Source organism: Ochotona curzoniae, unplaced genomic scaffold, assembly GCF_017591425.1.
Source record: "Ochotona curzoniae isolate NIBS_2020 unplaced genomic scaffold, NIBS_Ocur_1.0 contig_43, whole genome shotgun sequence".
Taxonomy (NCBI): Eukaryota; Metazoa; Chordata; class Mammalia; order Lagomorpha; family Ochotonidae; genus Ochotona; species Ochotona curzoniae.
The window spans coordinates 24,972,964-24,999,687 of NW_024466218.1; the positions used below are offsets into that span (position 1 = coordinate 24,972,964).

The 26,724-nt window shown below is 39.9% G+C and overlaps 1 protein-coding gene across 4 annotated transcripts in view; it reads right to left on the minus strand.

The window, feature by feature from the left end:
- Positions 1-26,724, minus strand: part of TCF4 (transcription factor 4) — a 353,857-nt gene that overhangs the window by 112,029 nt on the left and 215,104 nt on the right. For all 4 annotated transcript variants that reach the window (XM_040985021.1, XM_040985019.1, XM_040985020.1 and 1 more), the window contains 2 exons: positions 5,898-6,027; positions 5,381-5,430 (listed from right to left, as the gene is read on the minus strand). In XM_040985021.1, the coding sequence (XP_040840955.1) occupies positions 5,381-5,430; positions 5,898-6,027 (180 nt within the window). The remainder of the gene's footprint in view (positions 1-5,380; positions 5,431-5,897; positions 6,028-26,724) is intronic.

Genomic DNA, 26,724 nt, shown 5'->3' on the forward strand with positions numbered 1-26,724 from the left:
GTGCTGGGGCCCTGAAAGGCATTGCTCTGAAGCAAGGATAAAGTGGTTATGTTTAGTTAGGTGATTAAGCCACCTAACCTTTTCAATTGTAAAAACAACCCAGGAATAGCTCACCATACACAACCTGCCATCCACTGGTAAGTTCTTTATTTGTCTTAGTTTCTGCATTTTTTCTGTCTTCATATTAAAAAACAAACCAAAAAAAAAAAACACATACATACCGTGAAGCCTTCTTTTTCAAGAAGCAGGCAGGTCATATTTTCAGGGAGGAGGGCAGTAGAAGATAGACCTCACTATTTCAAAATTCTAAACCAAAGCCCTGTGTTCAGAAATCTTGTAGCAAATTCCCGAGAGGCCAAATATCTCCCGGTCTGTGTGGGGCATATACTCTCATTTTCCCTTCTACGATAATGAAATATTGTAAATCCCCAATGAACAAGATCCTCCTTTACCTGTTTCATTTACTAGTCGCTCATATAAAGCTTCTCCTATGTGGGTTTTATGCGCAATAGAAAGGATGACATTGCCTTTCCGTGCACAGGCCAAAACCTTGAAGCTGACCTGGTGAATTCAGCATTAACAGCACAGACGCACACACAATATTTCCTACGTGATATTTTCTTGGTATTCAAAGTGTTTCCCTGTCTCACATCGAATCACATAAGCAGTGTGAGTGATAGTTTGTCTTATTTTGGATGGTATAACTATGTAATACTTAATCTCCTTTAACCTTTATATTTTTATACTTTAAATATAATTTTAGGACCTATACTTCATTTTAATTTAAAAAACAGATACATTATGATCAAAGTTGAAAAAGCTGTGTTATCTCAGTATGTTAAGATAAACACCTGCATGATATTTTTTCAAAAAGTGTCTCTCTCAAAGAATGAACCTTGAGGAGTTCCTTCCTTCTTTATCTTATCACACATGGACTTCCCTACACACGGCGTGTCCCAGGTGGCAGACAGTTCACTTGGAAAAGAGCATATTCTAACACAATTTCATTTGAAAAAAAAACTGAACTATGACTCAAGCGAAAATTGTATCGTCCAGAAAAGCACCGTTCTGATTTCCCATGTTCCATGTTAAAAGTATGAGTTAAAGGATGCATGGATTTTCTCATTCTATGTGATACTGGACTCTTTCAAATTGGAATTTTTTTAAAAAAAATATGGGGAAGAAAGTTGCCCCTACTAAGCCTGCAAAAAAAAAAATCTTCAGATGTGGATTCAACATGGTGTTGGAAACCTTCAAGTATGGAGATTTTTACTGACTAGAAAATACACAAAACAATTAATGTCATTAGCATTATCCGTTTCTTCCTGATACTTCTAATAATCTCCTTTGTAAAAGCCTAATCCAGAATTGATATATATATTTTTAATTTAAAATATACTTTCCTTCAATTAAAACCAAATATCCAAATCTTATTTTGGAATCTTCATGGTAGCAAGAATTATTTTCCCTAGGGTTCACATATTTAAAATAATCACTGTACCCTGAGCTAGATCTTCCAGTGGGAAAGAGCTCACAACACAAATAAAATGACAACAAACAAACAAAACAAAGCACTGCAATTTACCACCAAAGACTTTATTGGAAAGTACGATTTGAGAAAAGGTCACTGCAGATAAGCAAAGTCATAAATTATGTCACAGGATAAAACTTTGCAGTTTTAGAGAATTCTGAAGTCCCAGAGATCCCAACTGGGGTTGTGGTGAAAACATCATGAAAGTTGCAAATGGGACAGATTCCGCCAATGTTTGAAATGTAAGCTGTGTAGCGGTGAATACCTTCTGCTGAAACATATTTCAATTTGGAATATTCCAAACTATAAGAAGATCAAGACCTTGTGTGTTTATATACTGGTAAGGTCAACAAAGTACTGAAACACAATGTCTTTGGTTTCTCTCTTCCTCTGTGTGTGTGTGTGTGAGATTCACTTGCCTTAAAACAACACAAAAAGAAAAAATTTCCTTGCTTTACAGACTACATTTTCATGCTAAATTTGGTCAAGAATCATCATCGTTTTCCATAAACACTAATGCAGATGCATTTTCTTTCTGCCTGAATTCATGATTCAATGATTGTGATTATTGGGTTACACCAAGAGAAGAACTTGCTGGGAAGAGCAGTACATTTGTAAAAAATCATGGTCACAATAAAATACAGTTTAAGACAGAAAATCAGGATGAAGAAATCTAACAAAACAAGAAGTTTTGTTGGATTTGAATATAGATTCCAGAGATCAGACATGCAAAATAAACTCTGGCCTCAACAAGGGACAAAGTCTGGCCCTGGAAGTCTTATCAAATGAGGGCTAAGAAGAAACTGGGATATAACAGACAGGAATCACACACAAAATTCAAAGAAAAGACCCGGAAGTGTTCTGTAGTAACAAGCAGAGCTCCTGCATGCATTCTGACTGTTGCATTCACACAGCCTTTCCTTTAAAAGAATCTCCCAGCCCTACCCACTAGCCTCTGGTCTCTGGAGGGCTGGGCCTCCTTCTCACCATTGTTCTTGTGCCTTCAAGAGAACCCAGCAATGGTTTTCCCACCATCCTGTCCCTATGTCATGTTTCCACAAGAACTCAGGGCTTCGAAGCAGCGCACAGCACAAACACGCATGCATGGATCCTGCCAGATCCAAGGCATCATGGGCCAGACGTTTGCTTCCTTTCTCCACACACGCAGCAGTGTTTTCCCAACAGGGCCACGCAGTGCCCTGGCTCTCGTGACAACCTGGGAAGACCGTGCGCCAGGGTGGCCAAAGCAGCTCAGCCTCTGGACCATGGCAATATACACAGCATCTGACTACAGTGTGTCACAGTGTCACTTTTCTTGTTTTATCTAATGCAAGAGAGACGGCCCATTTCAAAAAGGGGGAAAAGTGAGTTAACAGGACAGATTGTGACAGATTTATTACTATTTGTCATTGTAAATATGTATCAAAGAAAACAAATCAATGTCTTTCCTCATGATCACTCTTAAGGAAACCTTTCATTGTCTTCAACCTTCTGTTGTGGCACAAATACTCATACATACTGAAACGAGTTTTGAAGTCTCTGTTACAAAGTTTTTACTTGAACTTAAAAAAAGCATGGCAGAAGTCTAAAAATAAGGAAATACACAGAAACCGGAGGAAAAGTGATAGAATGTGTAGTACACAATTTCTTAAAACCTAGCTAGAATGCAGATACTGTATTAACACACGAGCCTTTAAAGAAGCAATAAGCATGAAATACATATACAACAAGGCTAAGCAAACTAACCTCAACTGTCATTGAAATAGAGCTATTTTTTAAATAACAAATTGGAGACAGGGTTCAAAACTACTCAGTCTCATTCTTCAGTAGACAGAAAATTCTCATTTAACTAAATTTTCTTCCTTCCTGTTTTATAAGAATCATTAAAACATGTAGCCCAGACAAATCCTAAGATGACCATTAAAAACCAAAAATTAAGTGGCACAAATTCCCAACTCCTGAATTCATTGAGAAGGCAAAGTTCCTTTGATGATTTTATATTTAAGAGAATATCACGATGTACCAGCAACACATAAACTGTCTTAACGATAAAGAAGAAGAAGAAGAAAAAAAAAACTATACCAGTATAATTTCCTAAAGGGTCCAGTTAGTCACAGGAAGATAGTTTAAAAATTTACCATGGATTATAACTGAGCACTGAGATGACATCTAGTGCCACACCAATGCACTGCTTAGAAACTATGCAGATTATTGCATAATTTTACCACTGGTAAAAACAAACTGAATTAATTTTAATATGAGGCATGAAGAGGGTGTGATAGCTCTGAGCTGCTGTGGCATTTAAAGCACACAGATTTTCATCACCTAAGAGCAAGCAGAGGTCTATGAAAATTAAAATTATTTATACTAGGATTAGGCATGTTTAAAATGTAAACAGCTGTAAGAACTATCATTTGAAGCTGTCCTAAAGGCTATTAGAAGCTAAAGTTTCATCCACATGAAACTGATCACCAATTCAAGCTTACCAAAACCTTATAAAACCTTTTGGATCAATTTCACTACACCGCCACATTTCAAAGAACAAAATATTCAGTACATTTTAAAATAACTAACTTACTAGTGATCCAAAAATTACTACTTTATATGTCACTGGCAGTTTTATTTATACAATATTTTGCCAATATTTACACAATACTTTATGGATAATTTTGTGATGCTTCTTCAACACTATCAAGCCTATGATAATTAGCTTTAAAATCTTTTTTCCCTTGATAAAGCTTATTCTGATATATTCATCTAATAATATTTTGAGTGAGCTGAACTGAAATCAACTCAAATACACAGGTGTTTGGGTTAATCTAATCTTAGCACATTTGCAAAACCCATTATTTTTCTAATTTATTAAAAATGAAATAAAGACTAATATGTGAATGCTGATTGGTAATATGTTTCCAGAAATCTAAATATAATTTTATTTTAAAATGACAGAACTTATAATAAAGCTCATTAGCATTCTTTACAAAGAAAATGAGAACTTCGCCATGAAAATAAAACTCATGCATAAATGGCATCACACCATAACGCCACCCGAAAAAGGAAGGAAAAATGGAAAAAAGAAGGAAGCGGGAAAAGTAAAGAAGGTAGGAAATCAGCGTCTCTCTCTTTTTTTTGGGGGGGGGTGATGGGTGATTAGAAAAAATTTACTAAACCATTCCTAGACAAAATTAAATACTTAGGAACTCAACACATGTAAGAACTCAAAATACGCCATCATGGATCTGATTGTGAGAACGACGACCAACTTGTGCTACCCCTGGCAGAACGGGCACTCCTGCCAGGCAGCTGCTGCTACTGCGAAGCCCCAGAATGCTCTTGGTTACAGCTGGATCCTCCCCTAGTCACCTGGCTGGCTCTACTGACGCAGCTACCTTTGCAGCTTTTAATACAGCAACCTCCCTAGAAAATAGAGACATTCTCCCTGCACTCTGGGCTGAAACTCATGTAAATATTTCCTAAATCCTTTCCACAATCTCCTTTCACATGCAAATCCATAAATCACCGTAATACTGACAAAGAACTTAACCAACACATGAAACTAATGCTCATTCTCTTGGAAGCCCTGTACAGGTACTTCAGCTCTCGTACTTCAGGCACCTCCGCAGGGTCCTCTTCTGAGCTTAACCCCGCTGAAGATCAACACAGCCACTCAGTCTCAACACTCCAGCTCAGGTCGGCTGGCTGCACAGGGAGGTCAGCCCTGCTTCAGCCACATTCTAGACAACGGACTGCCCTGGACGCATCGAGCCTCACTGACATTTAACCGCCCTCACAGAGACTCGAGGCAGAACAAACTCAGCAATATGCACAGCGGAAAGGAGCAGTACTTACTGAAGACGGCAAACCTGGAGGAACTTTTCGAACTTTCTTTGTCTGTACCTCTGAAAAACAAATGAGGGACACTGTGAGCTGCCACAGGCATATATTCCTAACGAACGTATATCAGAAGCCACGGAGCCATGCAGATCAGAACAGATTTTCTTACAACATCACTACCTCAACTATCTTCATCTGTTCTAAAAGAAATCATGTTCTACCTTGTTCAAAATTACCGTATTGTTAGGTTTTCTCAAAAAAAAAAAAAATGTTCCCTATTTACACTGTCATGAGAAAATTAGAAATAAACCCACACTAGCCAAGTCCTGTTGCTATAAAGTCGCTAACACGTGAACCCAGAGGACTACTGGGTGGACGTCACCAACTTGGCAACTGAATCTAACTGTGTGGTTTTGTAAGGCTGGGGGAGAGGGGTTGGGGTGAAAATGCGGTATTGCACAAGGAGGATTTAAAGAAAGGGGAGGTGGAAGACAGATCATAATCACTGAGGCACTCAAACAGAATCCCTTACCCATGGCAGTACCGGGAAGAGGCCTTCTGCGGGGGTTATTGCTAGAATACTGATAGTACTGGGAGCCAGGCTTGGTGGGGGAAAGGGTTCCTGGGTTGCCCATATCCATGTCACCTCCAAGGAGACTTTGCTGAAAAGTTAAAAAAAAAAAGGGAAAACAAACATGTGAGGTTAATTTTTTTTTTCTTACAATCACCACCCCCTGATTGTTCGCACTTAAACTAATGCAATAAAGCAAGCAGCATCTGCTCAACTGAAACAATCAAACACAGCAAGCAGGCAGAAAAGGCAGTCTGAGGTGCTATCACCAAGTCTGCGCATTTTTAATTCCATACGTGCGTGAGGAAGATGCATCTCTTTAAACAGTGTCTTTTAAGCATTTTACGGTGACTTAAGGATCTAATTCCGCAACACATTGCCATTCGTGGGAGGTGAATGTTCTCTTCTGCACTTGGGCTCCCAGGAGGAAGTGCTCAGGACTTCTCCCTCGCGGGAACCGGGAGTGGGTCTCAGATTTCAGCAGTTTCCCTGGCCACTCCACCAAGGAGCCTGCCTCTCTGGAGCCGCACCGACTCACAGCACCTCGGAAGGGAAGGAGATGCCTGCTGGCCCCAGAGGAAGTCCAGTTCCTCACACACCTTCTGCCGCCACACGAACAGCAGGCATCCTAAGCTCACAGGAACAAACCGCACAGCATCCGAATGCCCTCCCCAGGACTACTGGAACTAAAACACATCCCCACATGTTACACGTTCATCCCAACACTAGAAACTTTCGCAAATATCATTAGCTTGTTTCGGAGCGACAAATTAGTAAACTTTCAAAAATGATGACATCAGAAAAAAATTTTAATGACATCACATTCTTGCAAAACTACATAGAAACTTACCCGTAATATATAAATCGCCTGATTATAGTCTGCATTGAACACATTGTTCTTTTAATTATTCTGATATGCAATAGAACAAGTGCAGATAGTACCATTTTTATTAAGAACAATTTTAATGTTTAATAAAGAAATTTTAAAATTAAGTACTAAAAATCTAACTTTATCGTTACTTGTAATCAACTTTTACTGACTGAACTAATTACTGTCCTTGATAAAGTACAGAATGTGTTTTCCCTAATCTAAATTCTAATCACCATGTCACTCACAACAGACTTAGGGATGCTTCACTAACACACCATTCACATGCAAAATACTCTAAATAGGCCAATTATGACTCTGCCCCTGTTCCCTGGTTAACCCGCTGAGAACTGAAAAATTTCACAAGGCAGTCACCAACTACAACAAAGGGTCCTTGTTTTAAATTAAGACAGTCTTTTTGATTCCTAAATAGCTCAACAAAGTGGCATGTCTTCGAGTGAAAGCAGTTGGTCAAATATGACCCATAAGCCGTAAAATCAAAAATTCAAACCTCCCCTTCCCGCCACCATAGAGTGAAATATCATAAAGAGGATCTCTCCATAGCGAGGGGTTTTGTGAGTGTTGGATGAGTAATCTATAAAAGACTAATCAGCTGCTGACAAGCTTGCCTTCACTGATTCCAGTTTAAGACTTCTTCAAGGGATACAAAATCAGCATACTTTAAAATAAAACTTCAAGGAGGAGATTTTAGGTTGAGAGCATATTCTGAGTAATAAGTTCATTACTAGTATTATTTGCAACATAAACATCTGATGAAAACAGCAGATAATCTGCCAGATAAAAACCTGACGTCTGCATGCTTAGCTATTGCCTCTCAAGAACTCCAGACACCAAAATGCTACACAATGACAACTCAGATACAGAGCCCAGCATTACAAAGTTTTCTGTGAATCAGGACTCTACTGCATAACATCCAATAACTTCTTGATCACTGTGTGAGCAGGATTCGAAACATTTGAGAATCTCTACATGACATTCCACTTTTGGCAAGTCTTGCTAACAAAATCTAACAAAGTCCAAGTGTGCTTTGAAATGTCTCTCAATGAAACTGCAATGATTTGAGCTTATAACTCCTTCCAGTTAAGTGCATCTATAAATGAGACTACACTGGAAAAGGGGGTTTCAAAACGATATTACTGATAACTTTGTATAACAGATAGGCATTCTTTCCACTGTCTTTTTCTTTTCTAAAAATACATAAAATAGGTCAAGAAAGGACTGAACAATATGCTTAAGTGCTTGCCTGCCTTTTTAACAAGTTAACATTGGTTATTTCTCGTTCGTCCTCAGTGTCAAAGGTTTCCACTCTACAGAAAGTAAGCACATTCAATAGGTCAACCTCAAAGCAAACAGGCTTGCAGCATTCACAATAGAGCTATGAAAAATAAAAAACGGTAACTAGAAAACAGCTAACTTATTGTGGCTGACCTTACTGTGGCTAATTTTTTGAAAGCTCATTTCCCAGGCCAGGCAGAAATAAATCAGGCACCCAACACTTGTATATGCAGCCACATGAACTATGCACAGCGCTGCAGGCCCGAGTCGACAGCACTCGCAGACATTTACTGGCTCCAGCTCATCTTTTCTTTTTCCCCACAAAGCACATTCCTGTTTCTTTCTAGATGTGTTTATTCCTTTTTCTTTTTCACTTGGACAATGGAATCATTCTTCTAAAGCAACAAAAATAAACATTTGCTCACACTTAAGGGGGCCTTAATCACCCCCTTAGGGAAAAAGGAGATAAAAATATATGTGTACTAATCGTAGTGTATACTTATAAAATGAACAATGACCATTTACTATTGTTTGGCCTTTACATCACATGCTTAACTCTCCATGACAATGAGAAATTCAAAACAATGTTTCTTTCCATTGCCTGAAAAATTCCCACTTTGTGCATTTAAAAGAGTTAACTGTGGTAAATTTAAGGTTAGTTAAATTCAGCAAAATGGGTAAGGCATCCATTCACATTGAAATTTGCGTGAGTGTGTGTGTGTGTGTGTGTGTGTGTGTGTGTGTGGTCTGAAAACAGATTTTCAGACAAAAGCTAACAAAAGCTAAGTTTAAAAGCTAAATCTACTTTCAAAGTGGGCAAAAGGAACTGAGGGTTTCAAGCTTTCACATTGTGCAACCTCAGGCTCTGTGGTTATGCTGGGCCCTGGTACTAAGCTGCCTTGAGCCTGCCAGGAAATACTGGAAGGAAGATGTGGCACCTCACAGAGCTAACAACCTGTAAATCTTAACCCAGAGAGCAGCACTTCGCTAACTGTCCACAATGTGATGAGACAAACTCTGTGCTTTTATTCACTTCTTACTTTCATCATAAAGCAAAGAATTTCCAGACTGAAAACATCCTAACCAAAGAAAACAATGATACTGACTCCTGGAACCAGGCTTAACTGTTTCTGGGTTCACCCCTGCAGCCAACACTCTAGCAAAGAGCAGACCCGGGGCAGCCCTGCAGATGCCAAAAGGAGCCTCCTGCCCGGATATCTTCCAATTACATTTTCTGTTTGTTTCCCATGGTTCTGACTGTGTCTCAGACCATCCTTCCAACACCTTCCCCATCCTGCCCTGATTCCTTCTTGGGGGAGTTTTGGAACACACTTGATCAACCACTAAAGTTTGCTAAGGCAACTGAGGATGCAAACCATGAATTAAACTTGAAAAGCAGCATATATCTCAAATTAGATTTATAACTGAATGGTAATCAAAAATAGAACTAACTGTTTGAAGCTTAAATTATCAACTTTTTCATGTGAAACTAAAACCATCTTGCTTGGAACTATTATTTCATTTCAGTCAGCACTTCAAATGTAATGGGTGGGTGGTACATTTCTAAAAAGGAAGATTATATTTACCCTTAATTATAGATATGAGTGAGATCAGGGTACGATGAATGCTGCATTTTGGCTTATAATTAATTCATCTAATAGGTGAATGACCTTGAATTTCAAAGTTGGAACTTGGGAGGGGGGAGAGGAAAAAAAAGTAACGAAGGGGTAGAGGGAGAAAGCAGACGTCCTGGCCTCTTTGGGCTCTCTGATTTTGCGTCACTCCCATTACGTTGTGATCTGCTATCAGACACAACATCTTGGGGGATGTGGTAGAAAAAAGAAAAGCAGTCTCAGATGAAACCAGATTAAGCTCTTTTTCTGAACTATTGCCAAATGCTTGTGAGTCTAATTCATGTTTGGGTATTCTAGTACTCACACAGCTGCAATTCCATTCTTCCATCACAAACCTAAGTGATGTATAGTGGCTTTGTATGGTGAGCTGACTGTATAAAGCCAGGAATTTTATTATGTTAATATGGAAATAAAATCCTGAACTGCTATAAAACTTAGCAATTCTGGACACACATAGAGGTAGTGGGAAGCAAATACACATAGAAAGAAATTATGTATTAAATTTGTATAAAACAATTCTTCTTACAAGAGAAGTCACTTCGACATAGTTAATTCTGCACAAAATCAGGTTTTCAAAGACACTGCTGAATAAGATTCCTAACAGCCATGGGGAAGTTTTCGCAAATCCCCGTCGAATAGCTGCTGCTGAATTTGCCATTCTGACCGCAGAAGAGCCATCGCTGACTTACTCTAGTCGCAGGAGGGGGCAATAATTTTGCTGCTGTTGGCACTTACTCTGCAACCTAGAATATATCTCGCACCAAAGGGCAATGAAGAACACAACACTTCCACCTGTCCACTTTTGAACTTCAAAGCTCAAAATTGAAGGTCAGTCTTTGGACAATTGCTATTTCTGGTCCCTAAAGATCTTAGAAGCTACTTTGGTAATTATTTCTTTTTTCTCCCTGACCTACGCCTGGTTTCAACAAAGAGAGGATTTGAGAAGCTTTAGACAAGATGTCAGGGAAAACTCTGATAATGATGGACTGTCATTGTGCTGCAGAGAAATGCTCATTTCTGAAATGAGTTATTTTAAGGATTTGGGGTCAATGTTTTTATTTCATCTGTAAACATGTAACACACACTGGCAGTTACTAATCAGAGGTCATGTTCAAAATGTATGAAAGAAAGATGGGTTGATTCTGAGGTCTGACAGATCAGACCGAACTCCAGTGGAGAGTAGGAGTTAGTCACGCAGTTTCTCCAGCGTCACCTTCCTCTATCAACAGGGACACTCCAGCTCCACTGCAGGTTAGTACGGGCACATCAAACCACACTTACAAGTCCACTCCAGTTGCTGTGCCCAGCACACAGCTTACCTTTGGTTCCTTTGCCCAACACGTAGTTCCAGATTATAACTCATGGATAATTATTTAAGATGTCTTCAAAAGCTGTGAGTGACTGTCACCAGGAACTCTATTAAACTTTCATATTAAAGAACACACTGCAATAATAATTCTGAAAAGCCACTACACATAACTAAAAGAATTAAAAACAGGGCAATCTACAAAAATAAGGATGATGGCCTAGCTAGAAAGGCAATACGAAATTTAGGGTTTCCCCTCCTTTCCCTATTAATGAAGAAACTGACCAATGATCTCAATAACATAAGCTTAAATGGCCATTTTCTGGAACTCCACAAGGATTACTTCAGTGGCTCATTTAATTTGTTTCCTGCAGACAAGAGCAAAGTACTACAGTTAATTCATCTATATGTGACGTCAAAACTAGTTACTGCTAGCCAACTAGGAAAACAAAAGTAGGAGATACGCTGCATGTGAAGAGAATTTTATAAATCATGTGACGGTCACTAAATTTAAATTCTTACTATCGCAGCACCTTCTGATAAATGACTTTAAATATAGTTCAATTTTGTGGTTTTTCCCTCAGAAGGGCACTTGGAGGCATTTAATGAATGTTTATGTGATATTTTATGTGATATTTAACATTTACAGCTTTTTAAAAATCTTCTATTCCCCCCATGATGTCACAAAAGTAAATGAATGCACTCTACAATTTTAGAAATCTGAATAACTCCATGGACCTTAAACAAAATTGTTTACTTTAGCAATGATTATATTCCACCATTCAACAATTCAAATATACTGTCTTTCTTCATAAAGAAACAAAACACCTTGTATTTAAATGTTAAAATGTTATGCAAAGGTTGCCATGGTAACTATTACTTAATGTATAATAGAGTAATAGTCAAGTAAAAACTCAATGCATTTTGGTATGAAAATTACAACTGCCCAGGGGTTGGCAAGATTTATGTATTCACCTATTTGACTACCTCTCAAATTAAAAAGAGAGAATACATTATTTATTGTATACTCTAAAATGAGGAGGTTTTTCCATGGTTTCTGAAAATCCAGTCTGGAATCCCAGCTCATCCATTACATATTAAAAAGGGGATTACACCCACTGGTAGCAAGGTAGACACTCAGTAAAAAAGAAAGCATTAAAGCAAATAGTACTATACAATAACGTCAGATTTGAAGAAATCTTACATAGATAATACAGAATTTAAGATAGCTACTATTTGTCAGTATAAGCTCAGAAAGCTTATTTAATATATGAGCAATATAGAGCAATACAGAGTAATTTGATATGCTCTAACTACTACTTGCCATAAAGTGTTTGTTTCTCCTCAACAATTTTATACCAAAGTAAAATAGAACAACCTGAGTATGACTGTTAACACAGGAGGGAATCAGCACCACTTCTCCCATGAATACAAGAAATATGCTGAAGAGCAGATGTGGTCAGGTTGCTATTCTCATGAAACAAAGGAACACTGAACTGTCACTTTATCAGTCTCCATCACACTGAGTGGGCAAAGCTCTATTTCAGCACTGTCGTAAATGCCTGCTCTTCAGAGCCAGGCTGCTGAAAGCCGTGTGTATGCAGCTGGGTCTCCCTGGGCCCTGGCCCTTACCCACTTGTTGCTGGCCTAGGACTTCTCACAGGTGCTTGTTCACAGTCTACCGGCTAACTCTGTAAGATCCCTAGAAGGAAGTCTGCACATGTAAACACACAATGAAGGCCACCCCATGAAGAGACTGAGTTCATCATCAGAGTAGAAATGTTTAATGAAATCTGCAATGCATCTTAAAATGACTTAGCTCTTCACCACCCTCCCAGAGCTCCGCTCCTAAGGCCCCTGAGCCATCTCTCCTGCAGGTATTAGCAAATGGTTCCTTCCTAACATCTATTGCTCCATGAAGATGTAGCTGACCAACAATGTGAAGGCCAAACCTGCCTCCAAGCTAGTTGACTAGTTCATGACTAGTCATGAACTAGTTGATAAAGGAAATGACTAGTTCATGTTTCAATTCCACATGTGGCTAGCACAGAGACCTGTTATGGAAAAGGCTCATGAGATATTGACATAAACAAAGAATTACCGCTATTGTTCAAATAGAAGATTTAATTAAATCTATACCTTCAGTCTTTCCAATGGCTGCTGTTCCTGAGAACAATAATCCTAGTAGCAGTAAAACTGATAATAACAGGAGTAGGAAGAGGAGGAAGAATGTGATTATAAGAGTAGTGGCAATGACAGTTGATATAGCAGCAGCAACGACCAAAACCAGAATGTCAGCTAAGTGTAGGCACAGGTGCAGATGCTTCACAGAGCAACAACATGGAGGCCACAATCCCCAAGGTAGAGGTGTGGACATTTACACCACACCAATACACTCACACCGGAATTACCTTTTAATTCCATTCTCATGAACTTTTTTTGAATCCCCTCTATATATCAAACATATTTGTAACAGGCCCAAGGAATGCAGGACTGTGAAATAGCATGCCTTCTGGACTAGCTGAAAGATCAGTGTTGCATCTTGGATCTTTTACAGCCTCTGGTTCTTCTCCTTCCAGCATCTGTGTCGTTTATCACTAATCTTGACTTTCATAGTGTGGTCAACCATCCACAATGAGATGTGGAATATTCATCTTCACTTACTATTACTTTTTATTGTAAGTATCTTGTGCTTGCTTTGGCAGCACAATATTATTTTTTTTTCTCCCACTTCCTTCTAATTTTGATCTTTCTTTTTTTCTTCAACTTATTTTGAAAGTTTCATCTTTTACAACATTTCGTACTGGGTAGCAATTAACTGTTTTTGTGTCTGATTTCTGCCTTCTGATTTGCGGCTTCCTTGAGGACAGAGAGGGAGCTTTAGCATCTTAGCATCCCTGGAAGCTACTACAATGAACTGTAGTAACAAACGCCCTCAGCAAATGTCAACTGGATTAGTTAACTGAATACAGAGTATGTTTGCATCATTTCAGAAAGATCATGAAAATACTTTCTCCTTCTCTTGCCAAGGAGACATGGAATCCCTGCCCTAGTTTTGCCCTGTCCTCAGATTTTTTTCTTCTCCACCTCGCTGAAGCTACAATTACTATCTGATTCTTAATATGCAAAGGTTCAACTCATCATTTACTTTCCCACAAAACTACTTCTGCTTTCTAATTATTCTCTCAATCCCTTAAGCTATGCTGGAAGAGTGAAAACTTCTGCAAGAAATTAGTTGTATGTTTTTCCAAACACATGATGGTCTAAGCCTTGTTCTTTGATATATGCTTCTTTGCTTTGGAAAAAAAAAAAAGTTGAGCTGGGACTGGCACAATGGCTCAACTGGTTAATCCTCCATCTGCAAATGCCAGTATCCCATACAGGTGCCAGTTTGTGTCTCAGATGCTCCACTTCCCAACTAGCTCCCTCCTTATGGCCTGGGGAAAGCAGTGGATGGTGGCCCAAAGCTTTGGGACCGGGAACCCATGTGAGAGATCTACGGCCATTGTTCTTTCGAAAGGCCAGTTTCTGGACAGTTGTTGGACCACCTACAGAATGCTGGCATCGCCGAGGAGACCAGCATGAAACGATGCCACATACCTCCAGCAAAAAAAGATCCTGCAGACAACAGGAGCAGAAACATTAGGAGAGATGTTCATGGAGAGATTCAAGGCCAGCAGGACTTTGGAGAATACAACATGTGAAACAGGCAAGAAGAACTTCAGATACCTGGCTAAGAAATAGCAAAACAGCACGATATTTCGCATGACGATTCTTCTTTCTTAAGTACTGATAACAGGCTGTGTCCAATAGGGTCAAAGCCACAAAAACAGCCACAGCAGACCAGAAACAAAAAGAGGATCACTAACTAATACCTTAAAAACAGAACTTACACATGAAATAAAAGGAAGTTCCGGTCTGTGTCTCCAGAGGAAAAGTTATAGCCTCTTTTTTTTTTTTTTTTACTCTACAGACATCCCAATTCTTCTGAAATCATTTAAATATTCCAACTGATTCATAAGGGCACCATTATAGGCTAAGAACAATGTCCTGAGGCAGAGGCTACCTGTGACCACCTGTCTGACCACCTAGATGCCTACCGCATCTAGGCCAGCAACAAAACCCCTGCCACTATAATGAGAAATAACATAAACATGGACACATAAGACTGTGTTCCCACAAACATTTGTTTAACAAAATGGAGTAGGAGTCATATCTGGTCCCAGAGCATTATTTGCTGACCTTTAAGGAAAAAAATACATATTCTTTTCAATAGGAGCCATTTTCAAAGTCATCACCTCCTCTTCCCTCCACCGGCATCTCTGAGGATGTCATGCTGTTACCAGAACTGGTGTTCTGAAAGCCAGAGCTGCTCTTATTCCCTCAGGCAGAAAGACAGCCTTCCCAGATCACAATGACTGAACCCCAAGCCCATGGCCACGGGCAATTCAGTCTACATTTACCCTTTTCACACGCTTAGTGCACTAACCCACCTTGGGAACCTGTTTTAAGCCAACCACCATCCCAGGCTCTGGGGACAGAGAATCTTCTGATCCACATAGTCCCTTCACATGGCCTAACAGCTTCTTTGGTTTTCTGATTCCCTTCATACTCATTCAAACTTCTCCACCTTGACAAAGGCTGAGTACTTTCTGACCAAGGACCTTTCTTCCCATGTCTCATCAATGAATCACTTCCAAAGCACTATGAACATAGAGAAGCCCCACTTCTTGGGACTTCATCCCCCAGCCCTCCTAGGGAAGTCAGGGTTCTCCATCCTGGACTATCCAACTAGTTCCTTAACATAATGTTGAGGCATTATAGGCATATGTGCTAGAAAATTCCTCATTCCTGAGCCCAAGCATTAGCAGATCTGCCACTCCGCAGGTGACAGCCATCAGACATAAAACAGCAACAATCTACACAGCACCCGACAGCCTCTGCTGGCTGCATTCATTCATCCGCTATCACTGCCTCTCAGGATGGGATCTTATCGGTCCCCCTTACAGACAGGTGGTCACAGGAAGAAGCACTCACCCAGGACAGTTTGAAAAATATTTGAAGACAATGGATAATAAGCTAGGTCACTTCTAGAGATAATAGTGGCAAGTTCCATATGGGTTCCTGGCTACCTCACATCTGATTGCCTTGCTCACACTTCAATCAGAATTGCCAAATCATCTCCTCTCCAACCACTGCCAACTGCGGTGCATCAAACACGGGTGCCCCCGCCCCTGATATCAGAGTTCCACGGCTGCTTCCTCTCTTAAACAGTATCTGCCCCTCCTCTGAAATTCACGTAGAAATCACCAATTCCATGAGATACTTTCTGGGTAAAATAACTGGGTTTGAATCTTTCCATTTACTCAATAGTCACACACATGCAGTTTGTACACAGCTTCAATCTCTACAAAAAACATGGTATTCAAAAAAACCAAGCAACCACAAAGCTAAACTAAAATGCAATTTTTAAGTTTCCTTAGTATGAATATTCTATTTTTCCCATCAAGGATTTAGGACAGGTATACTTTTGTTACCTGTTCTCATAATTCTTCATTATAAATATGGTTTAGACACTTAACATATGACAGCAACTTGCTGAACTGGTTCACAAGCCAATTTAATAAAAATCATGAAAGGATTCAGCAGAACAAATATTTCGAAAAGACCAAAAGAATCCAGTGTATCCATTTTTTAAAGGACTAAATACTTTTATCGTTTCACGCAACTACTGTTCAAAAAAACCACTTACGTATGTAATCTGATAATTCAGAAACAAAACTCTAGACATTTACTGCAAATCCAAACTCTAAAAACAGAAAAACAGAGACCTATAAATGGAAAACACAGATTCTAAAAAATTTTACTGTTTGAACAACTGATACATGATCATCATTAAGAAAAAGTTTACAAGCAAGATTTGAGTACACATTTTTGAAGCAAGGTTATACAACACGGTGCTGTTGTCAGGCAGGAAGGATTCTAGAAAGTTCTTAGGGTAAAGACATCATTAAAAACAATGAGGAAATGATTAATTACTCAATAAACTGTACCAAAGTTGCCTTGGCTTCCCTAAATGCACAGCAGCAGGAAACTGGGTCAGGAGCAGAGCTGGGATTCGAACAAAGGCTCGAGGATCAGGTAGGTGGCCTGAACATCTATAAAATACACTTGTTGGCCATAATGTTATGTGTGGGAAAGTTAGAAGAACATAATAAAACCAATGGCTACACTTTATTATGTTTTTAAACACTATCAAAATCATGAATAAAAGGGGGCTGAGGGACCTGGCGCAATAGCCTAGTGGCTAAGTCTTCACCTTGCATGAGCCAGGATCCCATATGGGCACCAGTTCATATCCTGGCTACTCCACTTCCCATCCAGCTCCCTGTTTGTGGTCTGGGAACACAGCAAAGGATGGGCCAAAGCCCTGGGACCCTGTACCTACATGGCAGACCTAGAGGAAGCTCCTGGTTTGGATCAGCTCAGTTCCAACCATTGTAGTCACTTGGGGAGTGAAACAGGATTAAAGCTCTTTCTCTCAGTGCATTTTTCTTTCTGTAAATCTGACTTTCCTATAAAAATAAATACATCTTTTTTTCAAAGGGGGGAGGAGTTGAGAAGAAGGTTTGCAAGAGATAATTCAAAAATAAATATTCTTTAAAAAAAATTTTTTTTTATTGGAAAGGAAGATATACAGAGAGGAGAGACAGAGAGGAAGATCTTCCGTCCGATGATTCATTCCCCAAGTGAGCGCAACGACCGATGCTATGCCAATCCGAAGCCAGGAGCCTCCTCAGGGTCTCCCACGCGGGTGCAGGGTCCCAAAGCCCTTTTTTAAAAAAAGATTTATTTTGTTTTATTGGAAAATCAGATTTACAAAGGAGGGAGAGAATGATTTTCCATTCCCAAACAGCCAAGGCTGAGCCGATCTGAAGCCAGCAGCCAGGAGCCAGGAGCCCCCTTCAGGTCTCTGATGCAGGTGGCTCTGGGCCATCCTCTACTGCTTTCCCAGGCTACAGATAGGGGCTGCAAGGGAAGTGGAGCAGCCATGATACAAATCGATGCCCACATGAGATCCCAGTGCATGCAAGGTGAGGACTCCACTAGGCTATCATGTAGGACCCCAAAGATAAATATTCTTAATAAAGAAAGCTCTTAGATTGTAAGAGACAATGAAATTAAAAACTAAACTGATAAATAATATGAACCACTCATTTTGAAAAAGAGTAAGTGAAATTTAGCAGAAAATATAAGAAGCAATTTGGCAAATTAAAATTAGACAAACTTTCTTTAAAAAAAAAAGGTTCTTTATTTCTATTGGAATGGCAGATTTTACAGAGAGAAGGAGACAGAAAGATCTTCCAACCACTGGTTCTTTCCCCAGATGACTGCAACATGCAGAGTTAAGTTGATCAAATGCCAGAAGCTTCCTCTGGATCTCCCAAAGGGATACAGAGCCAAGGATATTAACTGTCCTCCATGACTTTCTCAGGCCATAGGCAGGGGAAGTGGAACCAATGTGGAGCTCATATGAGGCCAGTGCTTGCAGGTGGAGGATTTACTCATTGAGCTACTGTAATCTGGTATAAACTTTCTGGAAGGCAATTTAAAATGTATGGAGGGCAAAGCCTTTGACTTAGAAATCTCAACTTCAGAATTTTATCCTGGAGATAAAACTGAGCTAGCACACAAAAGAACACATGTGCAGACACTCATGGAAACTTTGTCCTTGTGAAATTTTAGAAAAACTTAGTAGTAGCTTGTCAAATACATAAGTACATATGAAGTAATGCAGTTAAACAACAGCACAAAATGAAGTAGTACCAGTAGGGAATCGCCTCATTTTCTCAGAGATATCTTCAATTCACTACCTTCCTGCCCTCAACACACAATGATATAGAACAAAGTAGCTCTTCTTATTTGGCTTATGTGTATTATAAATATCACACTTGAGTAACTCCTAGGTCAGTGTTCCGCAACGTCACTTTAGATCGCAAGAAAAGACAGAATGAAGATGATCTTCACCTCAGAAACAATTCTGGAATTTTTTTTTACAATAAGAGAAAGACTAATCTTACTTTATCTGTTCATGCATGGGTCAAATGAATGCTGCCATAAGAGGTTATTATTCAAGAACTTGCTATACAATGTAACAAAAAAACTTTTCAAAGTTAACATAAATGGCACAATATTGTTTGCACAATTTGTAAACATATGAAAACTAAACTGATGTTGATTTTTGCTCTCTCTTTGTGTAGATAGCACTGCTTCTAATTTATTAGTGCACATCAAGGGCTAAAATTAGCAAACGCTTCTTTTCTCCTACAATGGATCCCACTTCCTCTTAAAGCTTTTTTCTAACTCTATTTCCTGCAGATGCACTGCGCGCTGCAGAATGAGAACAACTTGGAAGTAGCACCGAGTCTCTGGAGCACAAAGTCAGGACACAGTGACAGTGCTACTGCCTGCCCAGGGCCAGCTCTCCACTGCCCTGCCCCAAGGCCAGCTCTGCACTGCCCTGCGCAGGGACAGCTCTGCACTGCCCTGCCCAGGGCCAACTCTCCACTGCACTGCCCCAGGACAGCTCTGCACTGCACTGCCCAGGGCCAGCTCTGTACTGCCCTGCCCAGGGCCAGCTCTGCACTGCACTGCCCAGGGCCAGCTCTGCATTGCCCTGCCCAGGGCCAGCTCTCCACTGCACTGCCCAGGGCCAGCTCTGCACTGCCCTGCCCAGGGAGAGCTCTCCACTGTACTGCCCAGGGCCAGCTCTCCACTGCACTGCATTGCACTGCCCAGGGACAGCTCTGCATTGCACTGCCCAGGGCCAGCTCTGCACTGTACTGCCCCAGAGCCAACTCTACACTATCCTGCCCAGGGCCAGCTCTGCATTGCACTGCCCAGGCCACGCAGCTCTTAGACACCTCATCACCTTCTCCGCAAGAGGCTGTAACACAGCAAAAGGGTAAAGAGCCTTTTTAAAGATAGAAGATGCTAACTGTAAAACTTTTCTTAAAAATATGTATAGCCATGAAGATAGACTACCTTTTAATCCCTGTATCAACTGTGAATTAAATCTTCCACATAATGGGCTTTTAAAAACATGACTTATTTATTTTTTCCTTCAAGAAAAGGTAATTTAAAAAAAAAAACTATTAGATGTGACTGTTTAATCACAGACATAATGACTGGTTGATTATTCAGTGATAATCATGTTTCACATTAACTTCCTAAAAAGTGAATAATTCCAAAATTCCAGTTACCTCCATCCCCGAGTTTTCTAAACAAGGGATCCCAGCACCTAAAATTCCTTTTCCTATGAAAGAAAATATACTAAGAATCATCTTTTTCTTACTTTTAGAGTCACTGCAACATCTAAGACCACTGACATTTCTGCAGGTTAGTCATACACTGTTTGCTCAAGTTTGGTGTTTACTTTCATGTACCAAGTTAGTCCAAATTTCAGCATTCTGCAGAGACAGTGCACTCCTTTGCTGTATGCTACAGTCATTTTATATATAATTTAGAGTATTTTCATATTCAGAATTAGTAATCATATCAAATTTCTAGGTTTGGTTATTTTGATTCCACAAGCAGTTAAGTCGGACACAATCTGAATTGCAGTTGAGGAAGGCTCTGTGTGCCCAGAAATATGTCTCCATCACCAGGACTTTACATGTGTGGCACGATTCACTTCCACAGGCCCCCCAGTGTTTGTGTGCTCTCCATTTCAAACTGAGTTTCTTCAATGTTTCCCAGCACACAAACATAAACTACCCAGGCTGTCTGGGGATGCACTAGCTTTCTCTAAGGGCACACGTGTAAATGTGAGTGGGACTACACGTGCACAGTATTTACACGGATGCGTTTATCTGCCAACAATTCTTGCAACGTCTACTCTTTTGCCTAAACGCACAATGTTGGCTTGAAAGGATTAAGGCCACCTTGGTGCATCCAGAACACTGTCACAGTCTGGCCGAGTGTGACCTCCCACTGTTCACGGGCAGCTTCCCCAGTACAGCTGCTGAGAAGAATCGAAGTGATCCTTGGTGAACACACGAAACGCCCCCAGGAACATCTTCTATAAACACTACCATCAAAGTACTGTGTACATTTCACGTATGGACGGGCCAGGGAACCATCAGGTAAGTCAGCAAGCTACTAAAGCAGGATTTCAATATTTGCTTCTTCTGACTAAGTACAGCAGCAATGTAAGACTTCCTCTATCTTCAGACACAACATTGTCAATTTTTTTTTTAAGTTGTGAAAATACACAAAAGATGACGAACTTCCAGATAACGCTAAGGAGAAAAAAATCATAAGGAATTCACTTTGATTATTTTGTCACCTCCCATGAAATAACGAGCAAATTCTAAAAACAACAGGTAACAAATGACAGGACTCGGTGTGACCCACACAGAGGGCAGCACAAGATTTCATGGATCAGTCCGTGCACTGTGAAGAGAACAGCAGTAATCTTCTGTTGAGGTCAAGCAAAAGAATGTCTACAAGACCACCCAGGAGAAGGAACGAACGCAACCGCCACTTCACAGAAAACCTGGAGACATGACAGCATGGTGAGACACCACGAAGACACAACTAGTCACTTCCATAATGTGAGGCAGGCTTTAGAACAAAACTATTTGGTTCTTAAGGTGAGGGGCGACAGAGGAAGAGGTAAGGAAGGCTGTAAATTGTTGTTGTTTTAAAACAAACCCACAAGAGACATGATAACCAGATACAACTGTGAACTTTGGATTCTGAGTAAAATATGCAAACTGTAAAGTGTATTTCTAAGACTACCCAGTGTGCCACCTGGCTGCAACAGTGGCATTGTAGCCATGCAGAGCAAAGGAAGGAGTTTATTTGTTTTATTTTTAAAGATTTATTTTGTCTTTTTTATTGGAAAGGCGGATATACAGAGAGGAGAGACAGAGAGGAAGATCTTCCATCCGATGATTCACTCCCCAAGTGAGCGCAACGGCCGATGCTATGCCAATCCGAAGCCAGGAGCCTCCTCCGGGTCTCCCACGCGGGTGCAGGTTCCCAAAGCTTTGGGCCGTCCTCGACTGCTTTCCCGGGCCACAGGCAGGGAGCTGGATGGGAAGAGGGGCTGGCGGTATTAGAACGGGCGCCCATATGGGATCCCAGGCGTGCAAGGCGAGGACCTTAACCACTGCGCCATCGTGCTGAGCCCAGGAAGGAGTTTATTTATATAGAAATGCTCCCAAGATATTGATGGATGAAGTATTCCACTGTCTGAACTTTACTTCATACTTTAGAAATGTAAAGTGAAAAAAAAATGGAAAAATGTTGACATCCGTCAACAGCACTTTCAATGTGGATATAAGGTAGGGCACTTGTCAATAGTCACAATTTTTGTTTATGTTTGGAAATTTCCAGAATTAAAAGTACCAAAAGCTTGATGAGCCAATAGAGTCAACTCCACATAGTTTAGAACTTCAGGAAGACTGGGACACGGAGACGGCTTCTCCCCAGCAGCAGCGGGCTTACCGGCTGCGGACTCACGTTCACCGTGTCCTCTAGGAGTAACAGAATTCTTACAACTGGCATAGAGGCAAAGTCCTTGTGGACGGTAGGCTAGAGGTCCAGCAGCTGGGCAAGGAAAAAACCAGAAGTGCCACCTGCTCTGAGGCCCAGCTAACAAAGGTAGCCGCCTGGCACCTGTTGATCAGTGAGGTTCACCAAGCAGGGCCAGGTAGCAAGTGCAGCTCCTGCAAGCACCTCAGGCACCGACTTCCCACCCTCTCCATAGGAATCTACATTACCCTCACACCTGCACAAATGCAAGCCAGAAAATTTTAAAATACTTAAATAGTCTAATTTTGGCATTAAGGCGAAAAATTTTAGAAAGCTACAGTGGAGGGCAATACCAGCAGCTGGAATTTCTTAAGCTGACATAAATAAAAACGTGTTCATTAAATGTTTATAAAAGTCAAAATTCAGTCATTCACTAAGTTGGGGTATTTGGCTACTGCTCAAACATGGGCCTGTCAATCCGCAGAAGGAAAGAGCTGTGCATTTTTAGCTCTCAATTAAAAAGCGAACATCAAAGTTTTTGTATGCAGACCGCAATGGATCAAAGGAAAGCTGCTGCCGCCTCCATCACGGGGCTCAAGTTCCAACACTGCTGGCCCCCGGCAGAGGGGAACAGGCTGAAGAGGTGGGGTGTTCAACTGAACAAGGAACAGCCCCTCCCACAACAGGCCTGTTCTGACCCAACAGGAGGTGAACAAGAGTTGGACACGTCATCACCTGAACACAACTGAACTGAGCTTAACTGAGCAACTCATCCAATTCTGCAAGTTCAAAATGGACCACGCACCCTAAGAATCAACTGACCAAGCAAGGCTTGTTTTAGGGCTACTCTGATGGGCTGTGTAGTACAAATACCAATTCTTTAGCCAAATTACAAGCTCAAAGACCTCATGAAATTCCCGAGTGTGAAGAAAGGGAAGACAAGGTCTCCACAATTGGTCATCAAATTTATCTGGTTGCAGGCAAGGAGATCACCAGCCCAGTGAGTGTGCTTGTCAGAATGGTAACTGACGCCAGTGACCAAGTAGGGAAGTTCTGAACAAAGAACAGAAGACACTAGAGAAGACATGTAAGCATGCGAGAGGTCCACCGCAAGATGTTTTTAGCTTATTCCTAATTCAGAATGCTTTGCAACATGCTATATACTTATTTTGAGAAAAATGTTTCCTTTCTTACAACTTTACACTGAGCCAAAACTTTTTACAGATTTATGTATGCATGTACATAATTTACAAGATAATACTAGCATCCCTTTGTTCACTGTATTTAGAAGAATTTAGAATATATAAAAGACCCAAGCGGGAAGGCTGGCTTGGGATGGTAGGTAAAACATTCACTTCTGCACTTCCTCTGGTTCCAGCTCTCATGAAGAATACTAGAGAACAAGAAACAATGCCTTTACTGGAATAGAAATTTTAATTGTTCTTGAAAAACAAACAGGGGCACACACGCGTGCGTGTGTGTGTGTGTGTGTCAGAGAGAGAGAGAGAGAGACAGAAAGGACAAAAAAAACATATGCTAAGCAAGGAAAAAACAAGTCACAAGGAGAAACCGTAAGCTCCAGGTACTCCAACTCCAGGTCAACACATACACACGCCTGGAAGGGAATCGGAAGCAACGCACGGAGTGATCAACTGGAGTGCTGTCCTTGCAGCTCCCAGACCAGCGAGCTCAAATACAAGACAGAAAAGGAGGCGTATGTGACCTTAAAGCGCATGTTATATCCAGTCAATATCATATTTAAGAGATGAACAAAATAAAGGTAAATGGAAAAATGTAAAAGCTCTGAAAAACCTGTGCTTCCACATTTCTGAAAATTTTACCTAAGGATATATGACTGCAAAGCGACAACGTAATTAAACAGCACAATCATAAATGTATTCCAAGATGGGGTAACAAAACTCCAACAGAATCTACTGTAATTGCTGATTCAATTAGACAGAGAGACACACTGGGAGAGAAAGGGAATTCCTCTCATAGCACCATGACTGTAAACTCAAAGATAATCAAGGAAAAACGAACTAAAAACTGATATTTCATGTTGTAAAACATAACAATCCACTGAAGATGTTAAATAATCGTAGACCTTTGCCCATAACATACACATTTTTAAATGAACAAGGAATTGATAAGGTTATTATCAAAGCAGAATGGAATAAACCTTTCCCAAACATTTAAATCACAGACTAAAAAGATGTACAAAACTGTCTGTTCTGCTTAAATGAGGAACTAAAGTACTCACTGCTTTAATGTAAATATGGAATATTGTGTTTAAAAACAGCACATCACAGAAAAACACACTGAACTCACCAGCAAGGAGGAAATACCCGGGCTCTTTTCCCACCCAAAGTAAAAGCAGACTAAATAAAAACAAAGCCATTGCAGCAACGTAGAAAATGCAGAAAATACTAAAATAACTTAATAACTTTTTGGCTTCACAAACATTTGAAAATATTTAAAATACAGAAATCACAAACAATGTTAGCTGTGTGAAATGAATTGAATAGCCAAAGCTATAATCAAAAGAAAAATTACAGCACTGAATTACATATTAGAATAGGTAAAATAGGAATAAAAACTAAATAAACTAGATGTATAACATGAAAAGACTTTTTGAAAAATAATAAAGAAAATGGGTAAGTCTCTAGCAAATCTCAATGAAGATAACAACAAATCAAAAAAACAAGTAACATGATCATCAATTACATCTGGATAAAAGTAGATACAGATAAATATCTTAGTCATAGGTTAGGAATTTTTAAAAATGTAACACAGTATGCAAAGTTTAAAAATGAGTGCTTTATAAGACAATGCATCTTTAGTCTGAATAAATGTACACATTCATTTTAAGACTGCACCAGAAAAAAATGCTTTTAAAATCTACTATGATCATATAAAAGGCTTATTCGATCATAAAATGCAAGAAACTTCTACGTTCAAATTAAGGGAAAGACAAAATTGGCCTGTATTCAATATTTTGCAAATCTCCTAGAGGTTCTTGCCAGTATATGAACATAAAAAACAAAAAAAATGCTTAAAAAGTTGTTTGTCCATGATTTATTCTTTAAAAATCATAATCAACCAAAGCAAAACTACTAGAGGCTATTAAGAAATTTCTGTCAAGTTATGGGTTGTAAAATCAACATACAAAAGGTTAAAAGAAAAAACTTTCCTATACATCAGCTCACCAATTAAAAGTTGTAATGGAAAGAAAAAGTTTAGCCAAAAAAAAAAAATTTAAAAACACAAAATACAAAATTAACAAGAATTTGAAGAAATATGAAACTTTACTAAAACCAGAAAAGAAAAACTCCATGGACAGGCCATGGAGGGGAAGGGAATGTTCCTAACTCTGAAAGAGCCCTCTATATTACAGCTAAGACAATTCTCTCCAAGTTAATCTATAAATACAGCTTCCTTTCTATATTTTTACTTAATATTCTTAAATTCTGAATTTTAAAGAATGTGTCAATATGCTATTTCTGTAATATTTTTTAAAGACCTGAAAGTAAGAGAAATAAAATACTCTGTGGTTTAGCACACCAGATTTTGAGTTTTAAGGACTGCCTACAACTAGGATGGCATGTTGGCTGACTCAGAGCAGGACCAAAATCAGAGAGCTGACTTCCAGCTCGAAGTCCCTTAGTCCAGCATGGCATCACTTCTTAGGTTTTGCTTCTTTCTCAAAGGACTCAAAGAGCAGGTGACATTTCTGCAACATCATCCATTCATAGCTGTGGCTCTCCAAGAACTCTTCACAGCTACTTTCTTCTCACTTGCATACACTGCACACACATTTTCAGACCTCACTGCGATATGGCCCCTCCTTCTCACACAGGCATCCCAGCGATCCCCAGCAAAGGCTTGTGTTGGCCAGGGAACAACTGCCTGGAGAATCTGAACGTGTTCCTGCCACTCACCTACAGCCAGTAGGTTTTACCATCAGAGTCTTGCTCGTAAACACAGAAATGGTTCTTTCAAGTGTTCAGGTATGAATCTAGCTTTCTTGTGAGAATTCTAGCGGAAACTTTCTACTTTTGTTCTTTTGTTAATGTGTGTTAGAAAGCAAGGAAAAGTCAATTTCAAGTAACAGCTGGGATACTAAAACACGGTAAGAGTAATCCT